Source organism: Mustela nigripes, chromosome 6 (genome assembly GCF_022355385.1).
Source record: "Mustela nigripes isolate SB6536 chromosome 6, MUSNIG.SB6536, whole genome shotgun sequence".
NCBI classification, from domain to species: domain Eukaryota; kingdom Metazoa; phylum Chordata; class Mammalia; order Carnivora; family Mustelidae; genus Mustela; species Mustela nigripes.
This window is the reverse complement of record NC_081562.1, coordinates 63,913,507-63,930,284: the sequence shown is the minus strand read 5'-3', so window position 1 is coordinate 63,930,284 and position 16,778 is coordinate 63,913,507. Positions and strand designations below refer to the sequence as shown.

General features: G+C 36.8%; 1 protein-coding gene across 2 annotated transcripts in view; it reads right to left on the bottom strand.

Moving 5' to 3' along the window:
* The window catches only part of DENND5B (DENN domain containing 5B), a 201,393-nt gene that overhangs the window by 97,880 nt on the left and 86,735 nt on the right, over positions 1–16,778 (bottom strand). For both annotated transcript variants that reach the window (XM_059402699.1, XM_059402701.1), the window contains 2 exons: positions 14,737–14,846; positions 3,484–4,150 (listed from right to left, as the gene is read on the bottom strand). In XM_059402699.1, the coding sequence (XP_059258682.1) occupies positions 3,484–4,150; positions 14,737–14,846 (777 nt within the window). The remainder of the gene's footprint in view (positions 1–3,483; positions 4,151–14,736; positions 14,847–16,778) is intronic.

Sequence of the window (16,778 nt, the reverse complement as noted above, 5' to 3'; positions counted from 1 at the left end):
CAGAAGAAGAAAAAAGAGGTCTATCCAATGACTAGGATAACTAGTTGGAGATATTTCTAAAATATTAAATTTGATCTCTTCCCTACAACAAGGAAAAATCGATTAAAAAATCAATTTCTTATGACTAAGGCCATAAATGCTAAATATAACTTTAAAACATTAAGAAAAAAATGTCTATTTTTATGATCTCTGAATAGAGAATTTCTGAAACAGAAAGTTAAGTTGTAAGTTAAAAGACCAATAAATTCAAATTCATGAAAGTGATCTTTTCTGATTTGGGGTCCTGGAAAAGAGCCTTTACCTCCTGGGTGCATTCTCTACTTAAAATTTCTAACTAGTTACCACCACAAAGTGAGTGTGATATACACACTCTCTAAATAGCAGATTGAATCTGTTTAAATGGGCTATGGACCAGAATTTCAAATCAGTCTAGAAGGACAGTTTTAATCACTAAAACCCTTCTATTCTGATTCACTTTAGGTTTTCACGGTAATTGTTTAGCACTTACAATGTTTTTAAATTTTATGGCATAGCTGCATTAGTGAATAAGAACAGGAGTACTGGGTGTTATTAAAACCCCCTTAACACGGTAAGAATGAAGGAGGGCACCAGATACAAATCAACATAATGACTCTTATTTTATTCATTTAAATGAAACTTTTTTCTCTAATGGGAAAGACATTGCCAGTATTAAAATCTGCATTTATACAGAGCTTTCATTTTATACTCTATAGATATTTAACATGATCCCTTTGTAACAGATTGGTAGAGTGAGTTAATAATTTAAAAAGAAATATTGAGACAGATAAGGAAAGGTGAAGTGCAGAGCCCAATACAGTTAACATGGCGATTAAAAGCTCTGTAGAAAGACAGATCCAAGCCCCATTCTTAACTCTACAACACTACCTAATGTGAGCTCAGGAAGGTTATTTGGCTTCCCTGAGCCTCAACTTCCCTAAAATAAAATACAGATAAGAGCAATAACTCATTGTTGAAGAGAGAAGCATAGCCAATTTGTAACAGTGATTTCAGTGAATGGTTATAAAATTACCATATGAAGCTTTCTTTTGTAGGACACTTAAAATGTGTGTGTGTGTGCGCACACGCGCGCGCACAGAAAGAGAGAGAGAGTCCTATAACTTCAGGATTCACCATTGTTCTCGGGATAAAACCAAATTACCAAAAAATCCCACAAAAAAAACACAAAAAAACACCTTATTTAGTACAAAAACATGTTCATGCTTCTTCATTTGAAAGTGAATTAAACTGGCAGATATTAATCAACTATAACTTTTCAACAGCTTCCATGAACTGCCTGGGATAAGCTAATCAAAAGCAGAAAGATGAGAGCTCAGGACAGACCATATGCAGTGAGACATATAGTGCTTTTCAAAAGAGAAAGTGTGACAATGAAAGGGTTTTTTGCTAAGAAAAAAAAAAGCCCTAGCATGCATATAAAAGAACATTTATTAGGCTCTCAACCCTGTAACAGATGCCTTATTTAATCTAACAAAGCTATACTTTAAATGCAGTAATATGGTGGACCCATGCAACTTAAAATATACATAATATTTTATTTATTTATTTGACAGAGAGATAGAGAGCACAAGTAGGCAGAGCAGCAGGCAGAGGTAGAGGGAGAAGCAGGCTGTCCACTGAGCAGGAAGCCCGATGTGGGACTCGATCCCAGGACCCTGGGATCATGACCTGAGCCAAAGGCAGCTGCTCAACCAAATGAGCCACCCAGGCGCCCCCTAAAATATACATAATTTATAGAAGATTGTGTAGGACTAATAAAATGAATAATAATTACAATAAATCAGCTATCATTTAGTGCCAATTATACCCAAAGTAGGCTGTAGTTTTCTTAGTTAACCTTCACAATAAATCAGTGAGAGAGAAGGAAAAAATCCTGTTATCCCCATAAAGATGAATTAACTGACACTGAGGAAGATCATATAACTTGGCTATGGTTACAGTTAGTAATGCGACAGAGATCTGAATCTAGGATTGTTATGACTTAAAAACCGATATTCCTTCTGGTCCAAACTGCTTCTCTAGGCAGAGCTAAAACTGAACCAAATGACCTTGAAGATCCTTTGTTAATCTAGGACTGAAATTATTTTTTCTCACAGGTTAATACACCTGAGGGTATCTAGTTCCACACCCTGTCCCCTTCCAGCAACTCTCTAACCCCCTACCCCATACGCTGTTTTCAGGGAAAAAAGCAAGAAAGAAAGAAACAGGAAGAGAGAATTACTAAGTCACACGTTTTAGATACAAACGAGTGACCTGCAGGTAATGATAAACCCTAAGAGAGTAAGAGCAAGAGGAAAAGAGAATTTCGACTGGTCATTAGAGAACTTCCTGACAACAAAAATAGAGACATCACAACACATTATCAAAGAACATTTCGTAGGATAAACTGAAGAAAATACAACCTCGTGAAGGGCTGTCAACACACAAATAGTGTCAACATACACACAAGATGGGGAAGTACAAATATAGCCTACTTGGCTCAGACTCACTTCTAATTTAAAACAGAAAAGAAAAAAAGGGAAGTGGTAAAATAAGCTTGATGGCAGCCATCAGGAGACTGCACTACAATTCTGCTAGCCTAAATACAAGTTAGCAAAAAGCTAACCCAAATATTTGTGCCACATTTTTCAAAGAACCTATCGATGTGCAGCAACCATTTTATATTTTCCTTCAACTCGCTATCCGTCAAGACAGAGCATCTCTATTTTCTCTGCAAAATCATGTTCAGGATGGAGCCAGTGCTCTAAGTTTAAGCTCAACATTAGCCATCATAAATGCTTTCATCAAATAAAACCCAAATTCTGTTAAGTTTCTTAAGTATGTGCTGGGAGAACGTTGAATGAGAAACATCACAAAGATAACTTCCTTTTGGGAATAAAAGCAAAATAAAACAAAAACACCCCACATAACTCTACTAGAACTGTTAGACTCAAGAGAGCCACAACTAGTGATATCTCCCACAGGCAAAGGTCCAAAATTGATTGCCTTAGGAAGCTTCAGAGTCAACAATTTCATTTATGCCTTTCCAATGTCAACTGAGTTTTGATGGGAACCTTTACTCATCTGCAAAAAATAAGACAGCTACATGTTCTTGGTACTAACATCATTCTCTCACTTCCATTATGAAAACAAGTATGTTTCTTTTATTATGATTATGTACTACCTGGAAAAAAGGGCCTATTTTCATTAAAAAATAAATACACTCAAGTCAGCCAGATTCAGGCTTTTGTATACTTTTCCTGTTTTTCTTCATAGCCACGGACACCTCAAAGAGAAGTAATATCTTAGCCTCTGGTCCCACCTAAAACAGGTGTTCCTTTTATACAAAACAGAAGACCTCTGACCATTAATTATTTGGTTCTAGTAATATATCCCATGGAAATGCAATAGTTGGGATTCATGTGCACTTTTCTGGGGGAGACTTAACATCCAGGGAGGACCTACCTTGTGAGTAGAGAAGGATCTGCATCTCTAAAAGAACACAGGTAAACACCTGCACCAGGTTCTCCAATCCCAGAAGCTCGAAGGCCTCTCGAAGAGGGTAATCAGAAAGGGGGAGTTCACTGGGCCCAGGTCTCTGGCAGATGACGGGTTCATAAACACCATAAAATTTCAGTGATCTCCCTGGAGGTGGAAGGGGTACCTCGTAGAGAATGTTATGGATGTAGCTCTCAAGTGGCAAGGGTGGCGGCTGCTGGGAGGTTACTGCTTTATAAAGCTGGATGAGGAACTTCTTGCAGGCCTGCATGAAAGGCAGTGGTGTGATCAAGCATATACTTTTTGAAACATACAGCGTGTCTCTGCTGATGTCATAGGAGTTGTACCGCTGGAGTTTCAAAAGGGAGGTGGTGTCTCCCTCATCAATACTGCTGGCCAGCGAATCCATGCTGCAGGAAGACGAAGCGTACACACTGCTGTAATGCTCGGCATTGTGCATCTGGTAGAGCGTCTGCATGGCTGTGCAGATCTGCTTACTGGTAACTTCTTCGTAAAAAGTCAGAACAAAACCATAGGTACGAGAGCCATCTTCCCGGGTAATTATAAATGAGTGGAACTGAGGGTCTTTATTGTCAGTCTGAGTTCTGAAAGATAGCCCTTTAGGCATGCACAACTGTGGAGGAAAGGGGGAAAAGGATCAGAATGCAGTACACAAGTAACTTCAAACTAGAAAAAAATGTTTGTTGTTTTTAACACAACAGGTCTCCAAAGGACACAGAGGTTTTATCCATATTTAATATTATTAGCAGCAGCCTTAAGTTAGAAATACAATTTAAGTTCCTCATTGACACACTGATAAAACTATTTTTTAAAAGAAATATATACAAGGAGAACCATCTTTACTGTGTATTACATTCAGGAGGTCTGACTAAGAATGGAAAGATCTTTAACTTGTTCCCAGTAAACCTCTTACTCAAGCCTCTGACCTTCAGCACCGCATGTGACTTCCCTGAGCCTGACTTTATCAATGACTTGAAGGCAAAATATTCCAAGACACTTTACAAATACTTAAATATAAGTACCATTTTTTGAGCAACGATGTTAATATTTCAGAGAAATGTGGAAGTACACGAAGGCTCATTTGATAAATTGAAAAAAAGAAGAATAAAAACAAGAGTATCATTTTCACTTTTTTTTTTTTTTGAAGATTTTATTTATTTGTCGGAGAGGGAGAGAAAGCGAGAGAGAAACAAGCGGGGGGAGTGGGAAGAGGAAGAAATAGGCTTCCCACCAAGCAGAGAGCCTGATGCAGGGCTTGATCCCAGGACGGAGCTGAAGGCAGATGCTTAACAACTGAGCCACCCAAGTGCCCCTCATTTTCACTATTTTGAACAATATGAAACTTGATCTTAGAAAGAGAAACTTTAAAAATGGAATGATTTTTGGATTTACTGAAGAAGAAGAGTATAAACAAAGACATTTTAGGTTGGTTCCAGTAGGTATTATGCTTTAGGTCTTGGTAATGACCTAGGATTCAGTCAAACTTGGGAACAAAAACCTGAGGAGCTGAAGATGCCGTCTTTAAGATTCTTAAGATGCAATTTGAATTCATTTTTTAAAACATTTAAAATAAAAGAAATTTTAAAAATTATAGAAAATCTGAAATATCCTAAAGGAAAAAAACTTGTAATTTAACTATACTAACATAATGATCATTATTAATTTTTATAGTTCTATTTTTGTACTGTAATATGCTTTCTGCATAGAAATAATTTTACCACAGTTATTACATTTTTCTTGTTCAGACTTAACAATGAATCTGATGTGAAATTTAGTTGTTCTCCCCATGTTACTAAGAAAATGAAATTCATCTTAAAGTCACATGTCCATCATTCAAACTGTCAACAAACACTTATTAAGTGTCTTTATGAGCCAGACCTTATGATGGTGGTACAGGTTAGAAAGACAGACATACATGTTCCTGCTCCTATGGAGCTTCCAGTCCAGTAAGGACAGCAGATGACTAAAAAAATAATGAACTGTAAATAAAGGATGGGAAGTGCTATGATAGCGTAAATGCAGAATGCCATGGGAAAAACATCACAGGATGACATCACTTAAAAAAGAAGGAGCTACCAGAAAAAAATAAAAGTCTAAGTGGAAACCTGAAGATGAGTATAGGTGTTAGTGAGATGAAGAGAAGGCAGAGAGTCTGACACATGTGCAGAAGCCCACAAGACAGAACATGAAGGTCTGAGGAAGTGACACATGTTTTCTGAGGGTGGGAACAGAATGCAAGATGAGGGGAGGTTATCCTACACTGTTGGTAGGGATGCAAGCTGGTGCAGCCACTCTGGAAAACAGTATGGACGTTCTTCAGAAAGTTGAAAATAGAGCTACCCTATGACCCAACAATTGCACTACTGGGAATTTATGCCAAAGATACAAACATAGTGATCCAAAGGGGCACACGCACCCCAATGTTTAAAGACCATGGATGGCTCACTGAAAGTGCCTACACCCAGGACTGGAAAACTTGTTTTGTAAAAAGCCAGCTAATAAATATTTTAGTCTCTGCAGGCCTTAAAATGTTAGTCACAGCTACACAGCACTACCACTGTAGTGTAAAAGCAGCCACTGACAATACATAAAAGAATGGGCATGACTTTGTTCCAACAAAACTTTATTTATAAATAGGTAGCCAGTTGGATTTGGCCTAAGGGCTAGTTTGCCCACTCCTGGTCTAGTCAAGTAAAATGTAATGAAGGTAACAAGTAACAAATGAATGACTTTTCAGGCTATAAAGGCAATACAACTTCCATCTCTCTCTCTCTCTGGTCACAGACACTAGGAGCTCTGAGCCAACATGTAAGAAATGTAACTAACCTGAAGCTACCAAGCTAGAGACTACATGGTCTCTAGATCACACAGAGACAGGATTCCCTAATGATGTTCCCAGCCCTGGAGAGTGAATGAACCTTCAGATGACTCCAGTCTTTACCCTTTGAGCCACTCTTAACTGATACTCAGTAGAGCAGAGGGGTTACGTTGCTAAACCCTACCCAAATTGCAGATTTGTAAGCTAAGTTAATAGTTTTGTTGTTTTAAATCAAGAGTCAACAAACTTGGAACACCTGGGTGACTCAGTTAAGTGGCTGCCTTCGGCTCAGGTCATGACCCCAGCGTCCTGGGATCAAGGTCCTTGATCAAGGTCCCAGGACGCTGGGATCAAGTCCTCAGATCGGGCTCCTTGCTCAGCAGGGAGCTTGGTTCTCCCTCTACCTGCCTGTGCAGTCTCTCTCTCTCTCTCTCTCAAATAAATAAATAAAATATTTTTTTAAAAAAGAAAGAGTCAAAAAACTTTAGGGCTTAGGTCAAATCCAATCTGCCACCTGTTTTTGTAAATAAAATTTTATTGGAACACAATAGTGCTCATCCATTTAAGGACTGTCCGTGTCTATTTTTGCACTACAGCCCCAGAGATGAATGAGTAACTGACAGAAATGGTATGGCCTAAAAAATGCCTCAACTATTTATTACCTGGCCTTTTTTAATAAAGATTTTATTTTTATTTATTTGACAGAGAGATCACAAGTAGGCAGAGAGGCAGGCGGGGTGGGGGGCGCGAGGTGGGGGGGAGAGAAGCAGACTCCCTGTGAGCAGAGAGCCCAATGCAGGGCTCCATTCCATAACCTGAGCCGAAGGCAGAGGCTTACACCACTGAGCCACCCAGGCATCTTATTACCTGGCCTTTTATTTAAAAAAAAAAAAAAAAAAAAAAAAAAATTGCTAACCCACAGCCCATGTTTTAAGCCTCTAAATAGTACATACTAGGGTGGTCTGCTATATAGCAATAGGTAATGGAGACACTCCCTTACTTTAAGTTTGCACATAAATACTATCTTAAAGAACCTTCATTTATCATTCCATAAAAAATACTGTTTTCATCCTATAAATGCCATTAAAATGTCACTTTTCCTCTAGAAAGTCTTTAGTGAAGGGGCAAGAAATGAAAGTCTTGGACTGCTATATACAAATGCTACATTATAAAATGGTACACATTACTAGTTCCTCTATTTAGTTTGGATCTCTAGATTGTAGATGACTCAAGGACTAGTGCTATAGTGCTATGACCGTAAACATGTAAGAGTACCAAACACAGAACAATACACTATTTGGGGCCATAAATGGTGACTGATAATAGATATAAAAAGCAAAAACCATGAAGGTTACTATTATTAGGTTAGAGAAAATGTCTTTGTATTTCATATCACTGAATATGAGACCTAGAAATAACTAAGGTAGCTTTACATAATTATTTTTATATATGCTGAAAAGAATTAAACTACTATGTATATCTGGATAGAATAAGACACACAGTTAGGTAAAACACACAAATACTTGAATTTGTTAGAGGAAAATTGTTTTTCCTAATCTTGGGAATAGCTGTGTAAGGAAAGGCCATGGCAGGACCTTTTCATAGTCATATCTTCACATTAAAACTGCTTTCATTATAACAGGAGGAGATCCTCTGGTGATTTATAGGACTAAAACCTCATCTGACACATCTACTATAGCCAATAAAGATTATAGGAAGAAGCTCTGAATCCCTCTTGCTCTAGGCTATGCTCAAATATTTATTTGGGATAGTGCATGCCATATATATATTTGTTGAATGAATAAATAAACAAATGAACAAGAAAACAAACAAAAACAACAGCTAGGGGTAGGTAGGATCAGATTTAGCTCCTCTCTTGGTTAAGCCTATAGTTTTCTTCTTACACGTAGTAGGCAATACAGAAATGTGGTGACCTCCAAAGTAAAAATAAAGATTTGATTTAATTGATAGGTTTTCCTGACATCATAAACCACAAAATTACAGCTTCAACTGCTTTTGCCCAGCTGCCAAATATTCCCTTAAGGTTTTGTAGCTTTCTTGAGCATGCATTCAAACATTTACAGGAAAAGCTTGCCAAAAGTTGTGCTCAAAGTAAAGAATGACTTTCTATGCTACAGATAACAGATGTAAGAATTCTTAAATTCTCTTCCTACAAATCCAAAAAAGAAAGAATTAAATTTCTAATCTGAGAACCATGACTTGGAAAATGCTACTGCCTTTTCATTTTTAAAAGTAGGAATTCTTGTATGAATTGTCAGGTTTATTTTTCAGAAAACCTGAGACATAAATCAAGATTTGTTCACTAGGGTATTCAACAATCTCTTTTTATCCCTAATACTGTCTTTTACTTTTACTCCCCTCTCCAACCCGCTCTCTACAATAAAACAACTGAACATTTAGGGTTGTCATTGTTTACCTGACTGCCACTTGTAATCTGATTATTTTAGTGAAAGTAAGCTCACAGTGCTGTGTATCCCCATCCTTGAGTGACTACATGTCCTTATTATCTCTCTGGACTATTTCAGGTGGTTTGGCTAGAGTTTTTACAATTCCTTTTTCCATCTCCTATGGAACTTCTATGCCTTCTCTTATTATACAAATGAAAGATAAATTATAGGTCTGTTTGCTCCTCCTTACTCCTCCCTTCATTCCCTCTCTCCCTCCTTTTTCCTTTAATAAATATTCATGTCATATATTACATTAGATCTTGGTAATTCAAAAGACAAATATGGAAATAATCTCTTCAAAAAGTTCACAGTCTGGTAAAAAAGACAAACACACAAACCAATAAAATAATGTGATATATAATATAAAATGGTGCTGTATTTAAAACCGGGAAGACTCTAGTGACTAAAAAACTCCCAACAACATATTCTATGTGTGAAGACTGTGATGAGGCCAAAATCACAATCTCTTGCTTTGAAAAATCAAACATATGGTGGTAGAAAAAAAAAAACCTCAGTTCCAAAATATTGATAGGCATAAGGACTGACAAGATTTTTAAGTAAAAGTTACAGAGTTCTACACCTTGAAGAATAACTCCAGCTCCAACATATAACATCTAGTTTTAATCTAGAAAAGTGAGAACTTCTTAGTCTGTTTCATAGTTGTAATAGCTGTGAAGCCACTTGAGACAGTAAAATGCTAAATAAAGATAAATTCTAAAAATAAAATATACATTATAAAATATTATAAAGTATTTATATTATAAATTATAAAATAATGTTATAAAATAACGTGATCAATGCTACTGCAGGATATGTTCAAGACATTATAGAAATTGAGAAGAGAGAGCACCTAACTACTCCTGCTTAAGATGGTTTTGCAGAGGAAGTAACACCTGAAAAGACAAAGACAGGAAGGGGAAGTATTGTAAGTAAGCAAACATTCTTTCATTTATTCAGTGACTTCAGCCTCTACCATGTCTGAAAGTAGGGATACAGCAACGAATAAGAGAGTGTGCCTGTCTTCACCATGCTTACATTACAGCAGGAGACACAGAGCTGATAACTACCTATATAATCAATTACTTACTTGCAACCTATCATGGTTGCAAGGTACAAGGAGGTACAAAAAGGTACAAGGAGCTAACAGGTCCTAAGAGAACCTGAAGGGAACTGACAATGGTAGAAAGGTGGTCAGGGATGCCTCTCTGAAAAAACTGTGTTTAAAATGAAACCTGAAGGCGCCCGGCTAGCTCAGTCGGTAGAGCATGAGACTCTTAAAATGAAACCTGAAGGGTCAGTAAGAATTCAGCAGGGGAAAGAGAAGTAGAAGAGGCTTCCTAAGAGAAGTGTCCACAGAAGAAGCAGCGTTAGTGTGAAGAATGGAAAGGATAGGAGCAGAAGTCCAGTAAGAGACTTCGAGGGTTTGGACTAAGGTGGGTGTATAAAAATCGAGAGAAGTAGATAGATAACTGATTGCACAAAGGAGAAGTTAAGAAAATGAGAACTTTCAACGATAATGCCAGATTTTCAGCTTAGGCAACTAGGTAGGTGGCTGTACCATTCACTGACCAAGGCTGGTGGGAAGACTGTGAGTTCAATTTTGGACATGCTAAGTTTGAGATGTCTGTGACTATTCTAGCTGCAAAGATAAGAAAACTGGGCTCCCCTGGTAATGGCTGGATTAAAGCCTCATTCCTATGGTTTCATTGTGGGACAAGAAATTAAACTTGGATGAAAATGAGGTCTTATTTCATTCTAATGTCAAAACTATTAATCTAATTAAGGGTTATCCATCTAAAATTCAAGTACTTGCTGAGTCTGTTCCTGCTCAATGAAGAACCAGCTTCTCCCTCTTCTCCTGCCCCTCCACCCTGCTCATGCCCTTCTTTCTCACTCTTTCAAATCAATAAAATCTTCAAAAAAAAAAGTATATATAGCTCATTTTCCTTTGAATCTTACAAGATGGGCATCTGAATGGCTTTTTTTTGGTCAACCCTTTACCCTTTACTCGATACTCCACCCTACCCTTGTAATCAAAGTAAACAGTAAATTATAAACTTAAAGCTTTATAGATTATAAAAAGCTTTTTAACAGTTACGAGTCTTTTAGTTACTTAAAATGTCATATATCAGATGTTTCATTTAGAATTGACTAACGAAACAGAATCTTTATATTTCATATAGGTTGCTTAAAAAGGTATTGATCATATTTTCTTTCTAACAATCCCTAGGTTCACTACATTCTTAAGGATAAAATCTACTGACCAGAACATTAAATAGTCATGAATGCCAATATGCAGATTATCTCAAAGAGTTCTGAAATGGGGTAGGGGGAGGCAGGGGAACTTCAGTTCCACTTGCAATTCTCTGCTTCAGAGAAAAAGAACTGATCTGAAGCAAATTTGTTAATGTTGAAATGTGTTAGTTCTAGGTATAGGATTGTTGTACTGTTTTGCTTTATGATACTTCCCCCTTCCCTTTTTTTTTTTCATGAAAATCTCTCAATCAGTAAACAAAAGAGATATAAAGAAACAATTAATTCAAAACAATTTCACCCGTCATTTACATTTATTTTCTATTATATTTGCACGGCACTCATGAATTTCTTTCTTTTTTTCTTTCTTTCTTTTTTTTTAATTTAACAAAGTTCACTGCTTTGGAGGATTTAATTTCTGTATGAAATTAATGACCCTTTTTCAAAGTACCACTGTTGCTTGTTAAAGAAATGACTGAGGGGCGCCTGGGTGGCTCAGTGGGTTAAAGCCTCTGCCTTCGGCTTCAGGACATGATCCCAGGGTCCTGGGATTGAGCCCCACATCGGGCTCTCTGCTCAGTGGGAAGCCTGCTTCTCTTCCCTCTCTCTGCCTGCCTTGTTTCTGCCTACTTGTGATCTCTGTCTGTTAAATAAATTAAAAAAAAGAAAAGAAAAGAAAAGAAATGACTGATATTATAGAAGGTGGTGACTTGATGGAGTAGGATTTTGCTAAAGGCAAGAAGAAAGCTTTACACCTTTAGATGGGAATAAATTATAGCTTCATACAAGCGTATTTGCTAAAAAATCAGAGGAAAGTAAGGGCAGTAAATCTATGACCCAAATGCAGACTAGTTTAATGGGATGTTTTTCAGAGATTTTCATGGAATGTCAGCAAATCCTTTTAAATCTGCAGAAATAACCAAAATGCTATGTGATGCTTAACTGTCAAAACACAAGCCTATGTGTTTATTCTTCATAGGAGACTCTGGCTGCCTACATAAAATAATCCCAGAGGCAAGAAGAAAGAAAATAACAAAAACAGATTAAGGAAGCTGGTAACTGCTTTAAAGATGAATGCTTTACAGACCAAGGCTAAAACTATCATGGATGTCTCACTACTAATGCATTCAAATAATTAACAGAAAGGAAACACCCCAAGTGTAGCATTTTGTTCCAAACGACTATGGATTTGTACTGTAGTAAAAACCATTCTAATTTGTCACAGATGAATCTGTATTTTGAATATCTTCAAATTTAAGAAGTCAAGTGTTGTAATCTATTTACATTCTTATCTAGCTTTCCTTTGCTTCATTCACTCTTTTTAAAAATATTTTTCTATTAATCTGCTGGCGTAGCAGCTAATAAATTATTTTTCATCATTGCTGTTTGTTGACTATTTTAGTCAGAAGCTTCCCTGTGCTCCTCCAAGTGTCATAAATATGACAAACAGTTGTGTTCCACTTAATATTTATGGTACGGTCTTCACCAAAGATGAGGCTAGGCCCCACAGTATTAACTTCCAGCAAAATGGCATCTCTGATTAAAGAAATAACTACACTATGTTCTGTGAAGAATCATAGTCAGAGTGCATTTGTACTTATTAGGAAAAGTACCACGCTACTCCCTCTTTGTCAAACTCAGACTGGAATGAATTTACTGTGATACAGAAATACTACAAAAGGTCCAATGTGACCCACATCATTTTGGTATAGGTCAAAACTAAGTTACATCATTTTTCTTTGAGGGACGCAGCATGTAGATGGGGAAAAGTGAGCTACAGAGTAAAAATTATCTGGATTTAACCTGAAACTCCCTGTATAATTCTGGGTTAGTAATCTCTGTAAAATATGAGAAAGAACTCTTACAGGGGACATGTCAGCATGTATATGAAGTAACGGACATGAGATACCTAGCAGGTATCTACTATCTATTAATTTCCTTCCCTTACAGTATCATATCATAATGGCATCTTTTAGCTCTACCTTTAAAATATTAAAAAAGAACTATACTTACCAGTGTCTCAGTCCACTTTTAATTATTTCTGTGCCTAGTATGCCTGATCTCTGATTTGCTCACTTTGGAGCACCCTGATTTTTATAATTACAGAATTCCATTCATGGAATCCCAAAATATTACCCAGGCATCTAGCGGGACCCTTCTTAAATAATCTGAAAACTATGATTATTTCTAAGACTCTCTAAAGGGACTTATAACCACCAATGGTAACTCACTGCATTAATTCAAATTCCTTATAAATAAATCCCTACTAATGTCTAAAAAATTCCTACGAATGTCTAAATGATGAATTCAGGTTCCTTTTCGTCCTTACTTTGTGAATATGACACATTAAAGGCCCATCATACAACATTCCTTGAAGTAAGAAAACTGTAACTGTATTCCTTCTATCTGGCAACTCTCCAGGCAAACAAATATTACCATTCATCAAATGATCTATGTATGAATTAATACGAACACAAACACAGCTTAACAGAAGGAAAAGAAAATGGGCTTTGAGGAATACATGCACCCAGATGTTCATAGCAGCACTATCTACAAAAGCCAGATGATGGAAACAGTCCATGTGTTCATCAACTGACGAATGGATAAGGAAGTTTTATATATACACACAATGGAATACTACTCAGCCATCAGGAAGAATTGAGATCTTGCCATTTGCAACAACATGGATGGAGCTAGAGAGCATTATGCTAAGTGAAATAAGTCAGTCACAGAAAGACAAAAACCATATAATTTTACCCATCTGTGGAATTAAGAAACAAAATAAACATGCCTAGGGGAAAAAAAGAGATAAACCAAGAAACAGACTCTTAACTATAGAGAGCCAACTGATGGTTACCAGAGGGGAGGTGGGTGAAACAGGTGAGAGGGATTAAGGAGTGCAATGCACTTGTCATGAGCACTGGGTGATGTATTTAAGTACTGAATCACTATATTGTACACTTGAAACCAATATTACACTGTATGCTAACTAACTGGAATTTAAATAAAAACTTTAAAAAAAGAAAATGGGCTTTGAGATTCCGTTATACACACTTATCTGCCCTGGGGACTGTGGGAAAAGTAACTTAAGTTCTATGAGCTTCATTTTCCACATCTATAAAACAAGGACAATATTACTGATCTTAGGGCACCTGGGTGGCTCAGTGGGTGAAAGCCTCTGCCTTCGGCTCAGGTCATGATCTCAGGGTCCTGGGATCGAGTCCCTCATTGGGCTCCCTGCTTGGTGGGGAGCCTGCTTCCTCCTCTCTCTGCCTGCCTCTCTGCCTATTTGTGATCTCTCTCTGTATGTCAAATAAATAAAATCTTAAAAAAAATATTACTGATCTTAAAGAATTGTTTATTTAAAACATTAAATGAACTAAAGTAAACATTGTCATTCTTTTTTTTTTTTTTTAAAGATTTTATTTATTTATTTGACAGAGAGCAATCACAAGTAGGCAGAGAGACAGGCAGAGAGAGGGGGAGGAAGCAGGCTCTCTGCCGAGCAGAGAGCCCGATGTGGGTCTTGATCCCAGGACCCTGAGATCATGACCTGAGGCAAAGGCAGAGGCTTAACCCACTGAGCCACCCAGGCGCCCAACACTGTCATTCTTAACAAAATAAAAAGAAGGTTAAAATTAAAAAAAAAAAAATACATACCATGTTCACTGCATCTTGATCAAAAGGGTTCCATTCTATATTCTCAGGATAGTGGGCCAGCACTTTGGATTTGAATGTTCTTCTCAAAGGACTCTGGTCAAAATTTTCACCTAAAACAAATAATTAATTAGTTGATACCTATAATTTTTTCAAAAGCATGTAGTAGTTTTATTTTTATTTTGTAGATATACTGACTGATAATGCTGAAATTGGATTCAATTTCTACCTCTAACAGTCTGAGTTGTAAAAATTCTCAGTGGACAACTGAAAAGGAACTGTTAATAAAAGATCTGCATTTAAAACTTCAGAATCTGAATTTCAACATCTTGGCCAGACACCTGTACTAAAAATAAAGATCTATTCAAATAATCTTTGTTGTAACCTAATTACTGTCCTCATTTCAGTAGGTGGTGATTAAAAAAAACCTACTTCGAAACATCTAATTTTTTAACAGAACATCCTGAATTGAGCATCCTGAATCATACTTCTGACCCTGAGATTCTGTACCTGGACAGACACAATGCTGCTGTGTTCACATAAGGCAATTCTGCTTGAGCTCCCATAGAAATCTAACAAATATAATTATATCCAGGCTTTTACAAGTAACAGAATTAACAGAATCAGAAACATCATTAATTCTGAGTTGTCTAGTTTAGTAGACAACATCAAACCTATGAAAAGAAACAAGCTATTCTAAGCCAAATTCCTCACCTGTCAAAATTTGGGAAAGACAAAGGCAGGCTATATTTGATTATTACATATAAAAAACCTCAATTATAGCTGTCAGCTCAGTTCTTTATCTCCTTGACCAAATTAATTCCCATGAAACCTGTTTTCCCCAAATGCCTTAGTTCCATAAAATATGTTAAAATGAATGGCTCTTAAAATTCTCAATGCCAAAAAGTTGAGAATGAAGAATTAGAAGATGTTGGAATATCATTCTGCCTTGTGTTTTTTTTCTATTTAAGTTCTAATTAAGTGTAAAACACAAACTATTAATATCAAGAGATAAACGCTACTTACCACTATTTGTAGAAGTAAAAATACCAAGTAATTTATAAATCACAATTGGGCATCTAGTCAGACTCAGTTTCCATTTTTGGTAAAGATATGAAAAGATGGATATAAAACACCTTTTAGTGCGAAACTTAACAGACCACAAGAGGAGGGAAAAGTTACGCTCTAAAATCTTGTTGGAAACTGCAATATAAAATACACAGAAGCTTTTCTGAATAAAGGCACATAGTTTAAATAGATTTGCTGCAGCAACTAATGTACTGTTTCTAATTTAAGCCCTGGCTAATGACCATTTTCCTTTGGATATTTCTTACTTACCTAGGCAAATGTTTCATCTGTATCTTTCTACTCCATATTTCTATCTTCTAAGAGATAGATAGAAAGCTTTCACTTCTAGAAGAAAAACTGTCAGAAGTATCCCTGAGGATAGTTTATGAGTTTTGGCAATATGCCTCTTGAGTAAGCTTACAAAGTCAATGGAAAAATGTGGACCTGTCCATGAGTCAGTGTGCCTCAAGAAAGAGTCAGCGTTCAGAACACCTGACTTCAGGAAGGGCAAATTACATTCTTTAAGCTGACACTAGATTTTCAGGGAAACACTAAGAATTTTTAGGTTATTCATTTCTTCATTAAAAGAAAAGAAAAGAAAAAGACCAGGGGCACCTGGGTGGCTCAGCTGGTTAAGCGTCTGCCTTCAGCTTAGGTCATGATCTCAGGGTCCTGGGATCGAGCCCTACCTATGTCGGGCTCCCTGCTCAGCAGTGAGTTTGCTACTCCCTCTTCTTCTCCCTCAGTGATCTCTCCTGCTCTCACTCTCTCTCAAATGGATAAATAAAATCTTTAAAAAAAAAAAAAAAGACCACTTTTCACTTCACTTTAAGTCACAGAAAACACAAAACTTGGTTCTAAAGGTCTATACTGCTGATGCTGCTACTGACACAGGAACAGGACACCCTCAGACAATATACAGCAAACAATAATGCCTCTCCACCCACCAACATATACCAGAAATGTTTATTTTTATC